The following is a 7,159-nucleotide window of genomic DNA, read 5'->3' on the forward strand; positions in this document are numbered from 1 at the left end:
CAGTGCAGTTGTTAGAATGTTGAGCTAATAAGCCAAATGTCATGAGTTCAAACCCTGTACGAAGTAATCTTTTATCCTGTCCTCTAACCCTAGCTTCACACAAATGGACGGATGGAACCACTTCATATTGTAGTAAAGATCATTAATAGTACTATGTTCATTTTTTCTTACACTTCAGATCGGCTGCATTGTAGAGCTAGAGGTGAAGGTCATATTAATACACCGTCTCTAAGTTGTTTCACTAAACTTTAATACTGGTAGACACTTTATCGCAGTGTGTCGGCAGTCATTGCACACTAAATCGGTGATCATCTGTGATAAAATTGTTCACACTATCACAAACCCATCTATGTTTACATTAGTAAATAGTCCATGACATAGTGTTCACATACAAATGTCGGCGTTGAAATAATGAAACACTAGCCCCGCATCATCTCTCATGGTGAGAAATATAGAGCATGCAATCCTTGAAAGCCAATCACGTGGAAAATCTGGCAACTGTAACATTTCCCTAAATATCTGCATCGCCTCGGCGATACCATCGGTCTACGGTGCACATAGTCAAAGAACAATCATCGAGAGGACAACCCCCCCACCCTGCGACACAGTGTCTACCAGCCTTTAGAGCCTGCTTGCAATATAACCACTTGATATGGTCTTTGAATCTTTGAGTCAAGCAATGACATATGACCCCAATCCTGATTATCGTGAATGTGTATCTCTATATGCTGCCAGATATTTGGGAAGCAATTATGGTTAAACTGAATATTCAGACACTACGAGAGCCATCATATACTAGAGATGAACAATCCTGGAATTGGATCCCATCAATGTAAGAGTGTTGCACGTGTTAAGATTAGACAAAGCAAAAGTTTTCGAGCTTTTACTAAAAACCCTTGATTAGACAGAAGTTAAATTATTACATACAGTCATGTGCAAATGGATAGGAGCGTTTACAATAACCTAGTATTTTTAAAATATAGCCAGTTATAATTTGTCTTAAAATAGACATAAATACAGAAACTTGGTATCATTTCAATACTCAGAATCTGTTAAAAATGACTGAATCAATACTACTAGAGAAGTAGAAATGCCAAACTTTTGCGAAAGCCATAAAATTTAATGTGTTGGCTTAAAAGATTGAATTACCTACCCCCTATTAACTTTTGCTAACAATTTATTAATACAGAGCAGATCTCATTTTGTGAAAGTGCTATGTCATTAGGAGGAACAAATTTTAACTTCCAAACAATACGATAGCATCACAGATTTGTGTACATGTAAATTGTTGAGATTAAAATTATAAATACTAACTTTATTTCATTCAAGTTGACTATAGTGGGCTTATTGAGCTTTACAATTCAAGTGAATGAAGTTAATTGTAGTCATAGACTTGTGTGTAGATAGACTTACTGCCTATCACTTTTCTGACCTCATTCTATTTTAGGTTCACATTGCCCTCTGCCATCTCGTTGTTTATAATTATATCAACGTTCCTCTGGTTGGCTGTTTACTGCTACAATTCTATGACTAGTCGGTTTGGTAAGTAATACCTATAATTTATAATAATTTATTTTTTTGTCAATATTTGATAACCGTATGTTTATTAAACAGTTGAAATTTATTTCTTGAAGTTCCACAATTTAAAAGATTTGTGATCACTAAGATTTTCAATCTGTGATAAAGTTGATAAATTTACGACTTCATTATGAAATAATAAAAAAAAGGATTTTATTAATATTTTTTCTCAATTGTAAATAAACAAAAACTCACTGAATAACTCAATTAGTTTTTATATGCAGTTGAATTGTTTTAATAATTTAATGAAAGTTAATAATCTATTTTAGGAATCAAATATTTGAAAAGTACAAAATGTTCAACTATCAAGCTCACCTTTTGACTCATTCAGTTTAGTCAGCACATTCGAGTGGCTGATTTTATGCTTACTCCTACCCTGTCTTGTGTGCTGTGAAGAGACTCACTGTACCTGATAGTCAGATGTAATAAGTTACAGAACAATTATTCCCTAATTTGGAAACGCATTTGACTGGCCAGGTGGTAAAGTGTAAAAAAAACCTCCGGTTCCCTTTATTCTTCACAAGACAGTCAAGCAATAAACACACCAAGTGTTAGCCACCAATATATATATTTGTATAATATATATAAATATGCATGAGTGTCAAGCTTTAAACTATGAACATACATCAAAGAGCGTGTGCGCAATACGACGCGACCAATACAATAGCGTCTTGATTCTTTTATAAGTTTCTTCTTTTAGTAGGCTCCGCCCATTTTTTTATTTATTCATGTTCGCTTTTCTGTTCGTTTTATTCGGTCGTCCGAGTGTTCTCACCGGCGACCACAGTGAAGGCTCGGTCCGATGACGACAGTGACCTGAAAGTCAATCTTTACGGCTCTGTTCAAGGCGCTTTGCCACAACAGAGTTTAAATTTTGTTGAATGTGATCATTTACCTAACTTCTGTGTGTGACTTCGGGTGGACGAACAGACGGATTATTCCCTACGTTTCCATGACACAGTTAATTTGCAAGTTTATCCACAAAATAAAAACAGCAAAAATTCGCAAGCGAGTTTTTTTTCTCACACATTTTTGATGAATGTTTCATGCTTGCAGAAATAAAAATGGCACTTGCGAATGATGCGCAAGAAATTCCATGCAAGCTATTCCGTTTTAATCATTTTACCACTTCAGTCACTCTTATTTTGATATGAGCAGTTCGCAATGCGCCACTATGATCTCTGGCGTAGAAAACATTATCTTTTTAACAAAGCGCAGGCATTAATCCACATCATGCGAATGTCCATTGAAACACTTAGTGTACGGTAACTCAACGTGCACATAACTCCAAATTCGAATCATCGACATCCGTGGAAGCATTACAATTATAGTAAAAATTTAAGCAATAAATGTTCTGTTTATGACATGAGTTTATGACATGTTTATGGCATATTTATGACAATGTTTATGACATGTTTATGCTTCCCGTCTACCAGATGATAACCTAACCAATTAAGCTATGCAAGATGCAAGGCAAGATTCATTACGCATACATTCTGCGTTATGCAACGTCATTAAAGCTTACTCTCACGGCTCATTAGTAAATTTAGTTAGCAATATCGATGGTAGCTTACTCAAATTAATTATTGGCAATGTGCCAGGCTAATGGAAAGTGGCAGGCAACTACATTACCTGCCACAGCTTTTAAGCTTTTTTTTAAAACCCGTGCAATGCCAGGCATTTAGCTAGTATCTAATAAAGTCACTTTTTAATTAATTGTAAGCAGTTTTTTTTGTATGACAAAAGGGGTCCCGAGCATTTTGCACTTTTACATTTTGTAAAGCGTAGCAGAAAACAGCAAACCACGACGAATGCTATCACAGTGGTGCTTGTAGAGGGATCTTACTGGGCCAGAATATGAGACAGATTTATGTGTTTTAGCCTTTTATTTTAATCCTTTTTTTAACTTTCAATCAATACTTATTAAGTTATTAGGCAGAGAATTTCTGAGGTCGTGAAAGCTAAACTGTGTAGTAATAAGGGAATGCCCTTATTCCAAACTGTTCTTGTTCTGGCACGGCGCTGCATCAGCCTTAAATAGTTGCTATAGAAAATAATTACATCACTATATATTTTTAGTGATTTCTGTACAAAAACGATGGGCTGATCTCAAGATAAGATGTTCAGAGGCACCCAAGCCCATCCAAACTAAGGCTTCTGATATTATATCAGCCCAAAGGCCGATGGAAGATACAGCAATTATGGCTATCGGCCGTCTATCACCATCTGAACCGGCTGAAGATTTCTCCTGGCCTACTTCTGGCATACTCATTGATAGCAGTGTTTCAGAGCTCTCCAATTTAACATTATCCGAACAAAGTGTGTCTGAATCTAGCTCAAACACTTCCCTCATCTCTTTTGAGGTGTGTCAGTATGTTCACTCTCTCTCTCTGTCTGTTTATTCATTTGCGCAAAAAGATTCTAACGAGTTTGCCAGTTGTGTAGATAACACACCCCAATTACAAAGATAACATTTTCAGTTTTTGGCAAAAATCGTTGTCCTGCCCAGATGATTACTAGCACTATCCAACTTAAATAACTCCTTGGATTTTTTCCCACAAATTTCATGCGGCCATTAATAATTCCATAAAGTTTGCTAACTATCCTGTCTGCTTATTTGTTTTTCTCTTTTTGCCTTAAAAAATACCTCAATTCTCTCATATTACAACTGGCCAAATTATCAGCTGACTCTCATATATTTCATAATAAATAAAGGCTAAAGTTCATCAGCAGTTATTAAATACGAGGGCGATTCAATAAGTAAAGGTAATTTTACAATAAGTCAAGTTGTAGTTGAGTTAGATACTTTTTTTTTTATTCTTCAACATAATTGCCAGACAAGTCAACACATTTCTGCCATCTTGGTACTAGCTTCTTGATCCCATCTGCATAAAATTCTGCAGATTGCCTTCATAACCATTCGCTCACAGAAGTTGAGTGTGTTCACTCACACCTTTGAGTACCCAAGATCTTCATGAAGAATGGAACTGTTCCAATGGAGATGCTCAATGATTCAGCAATTTCCTCTACCTTTATCCTCCTGTCTGCTCTGACAAGCTTGTCCACAGCCTCCAAATTGGATGGTGTGGCTGCCTCTTTGGCCTGCCTGACCTTGGTTCATTCTCAATAGAGGTCCTTCCTTCCTTAAAACTGGTAGCCCATTTGAAAACTCTGTTTTGGTTTAAACAACTCTCACCATATTGAGCTTTCATTCTCCTATAAATGTCACTTGGTCTGACTCCTTCACTTGACAAAAATCTTATTACAGCTCTCTGTTCAACATGTGAGCAAATTTCAAGAGGGGCAGCCATTTTGAAATAGTCTCCAAAAAAATTTATAAACTCAAAGTTATTGAAAATGATTACAGTGTGAAGACAACACCTAAAAGAATATAACTCCAAAAAATTATGCATGTATCACAATAATATTTTAACTTATAAGGAAATTATCTTTACTTATCGAATCGCCCTCGTATTGTGAATCATATCTAAAAACCTAGATGTAGTAACAAGTATTCTATGATAATAGACTAACAGCATGACAACTGGTAGAATCGTTTATATTAATAAATCCCATTTTGTCATCGTGTCTGTCTGTTAGTCTGCATAAATTCTAAGGGGTTTCTAAATTCTTTTTTCGATTTCATCCAAACTTCACACATATATTCTCTGTGCTTTCTGCCAGGTTACTAAAAATATTTGGTTTCAAAACACCATCTGGTTCCTGAGAACCAGCTTCTTAAACATTAACATGCTGGTTATCTGATTGATAATAAAAGATATCCCAGGCATTGCAGGGCTTACTGCTAGTAACTAATAACCTAATAACGTCGCAAACGACCATCCCTGGTGATTTCAGATGCAAAATGCTTGGAGATATGTTGAGCCTATAGAAAACTATTTTGTATCCTGTGCAGTAAGTCACAATAATAGATTTATATTCCATAGCTGATTCATACCTCTCTTTATTAGTTGCAGATGAAAACTACCTTTCACTGAGTATGTTTCTGAACTTTGAGAACCTGAAAGTTGTTTTGATTAGCCACTAGACAATCAATCTTTTGACAAGAGAATGAGAGACCGATCGTTTCAAGAAGTTTTTCGTAACCATATCAGAAATAACGTTTTCTATTGTTTACATTCAAAGCGTGTGCTCGTATTTTAGTTGACTGTTTATCACGTCTGTTGCAAGTCACACACAAGGCGTAAAATACCTGGTTTTGAGCTGATGTCAGCAGTAAATACCAGATGCTAACAGCCAGTCACAATCTAATCTCTCAGTGAACGATTGTAGGATAATGAGAGACGAATCGAGGAATATTTTCGGCAGACCGGTCAAATCTACACGTGGGAAGACCACAAAAAAGACTTAGTCAAAGAATGTACCGAACTAAAGATTCCTTATGCAACTCAGAATTCTCTTGCAGACCTCCTTCCTACTGGTCTGTTAGATTGACCCAGTTCTTGAGAACTTCAGAATCAATGAGGTGTTCTTCAAAATTATACTTTGAGCATCAGCAGTGAAGTCTAATGATCTCTTTTACTATTTCTTGGTACTTATAATGCCTTTACGCTGTAGATGCCCATGTAGCTAGTTGACATTCTGATGTCTATTTGTGGTTAGTAGATGATATTCAATCAAATACATACAAAAAACTAAAGCTCTTACACCCTTTGTTCATCGCCTGCATCTCATCGGTTTATTTAACTTAGCTAATATTGATCACCAGTATCTCACTGGTTTATTAAATACAGCTAGTATTGGTTTATTAGATACACTAATACTAGCTATTAAACCAATTAACCAGTGCATCTCATTGGTTAATTTAATACAGCTAGTTATGATCACCATCATCACATTGGTTAGTTTAGCATAGCTACTATTGATTGCCAGCATTTCATTGGTTAGTTTAGCATGGCTACTATTGATTGCCAGCATTTCATTGGTTAGTTTGAGTTTATTGGTCAGTACACATTTTAAAACGATTATCTGCTCAGGAGACTGTAAAAGCTCATCTGATATTTTCATCAGTTTAATTGTTACTTGCAGAACTATATCTCTTCTTCTCATGATGGCAGTAATTTATTTTATTTTATCAAATTGCTATTGAATTCAAGGCTGTATCATCCAATGTAAATGAGTGTAACAACTGCCTTCAAATCTGGCAGCAACCCAAAGGCCTCCACAGAACCTACTTAATACACTGTTAGTCAACATGCACCTTTGCGCTCTCTCTCTCTCTCTTCTGACCCTATCACGTACAACTCAGCAATATCTTGAAACAGATAAGATACATGTAACGTTGTTACCTGGTCGTTACCTGGTCGGGTATTTATACAATAAGGAAAGCTTAACACCAATTGTGTGATGTCAGTTGATGTCAATTTTTGATGACTCGTGAGTGGCATTGACAATTCCATTTTGGAGTGGTCAGGTGTCATATTCCCACAGCTGTTTGTTATCATCAAATCAGATAAGCCAGCACTGTAACAACAGTGGATCTAACATTTTACTGGCGTCAGATCGTCCACTCTTTTATACCCTCATAAAACCTAACATTCTGTTTATCCTTGCAGTCTGT

The 7,159-nt window shown here is 36.1% G+C and overlaps 1 protein-coding gene across 1 annotated transcript; it reads left to right on the forward strand.

The window, feature by feature from the left end:
* The first annotated feature begins 752 nt into the window (after window positions 1-752).
* LOC137404778 (uncharacterized) lies at window positions 753-6,106 on the forward strand. The gene is made up of 4 exons (XM_068091010.1): window positions 753-832; window positions 1,448-1,542; window positions 3,658-3,941; window positions 5,872-6,106. Exons 1-4 carry the CDS (start codon window positions 753-755, stop codon window positions 6,031-6,033), a joined length of 621 nt encoding a protein of 206 aa, XP_067947111.1. The 3' UTR covers window positions 6,034-6,106.
* The last annotated feature ends 1,053 nt before the right edge of the window (window positions 6,107-7,159 follow it).

Source organism: Watersipora subatra, chromosome 9 (assembly GCF_963576615.1).
Source record: "Watersipora subatra chromosome 9, tzWatSuba1.1, whole genome shotgun sequence".
NCBI classification, from domain to species: Eukaryota; Metazoa; Bryozoa; class Gymnolaemata; order Cheilostomatida; family Watersiporidae; genus Watersipora; species Watersipora subatra.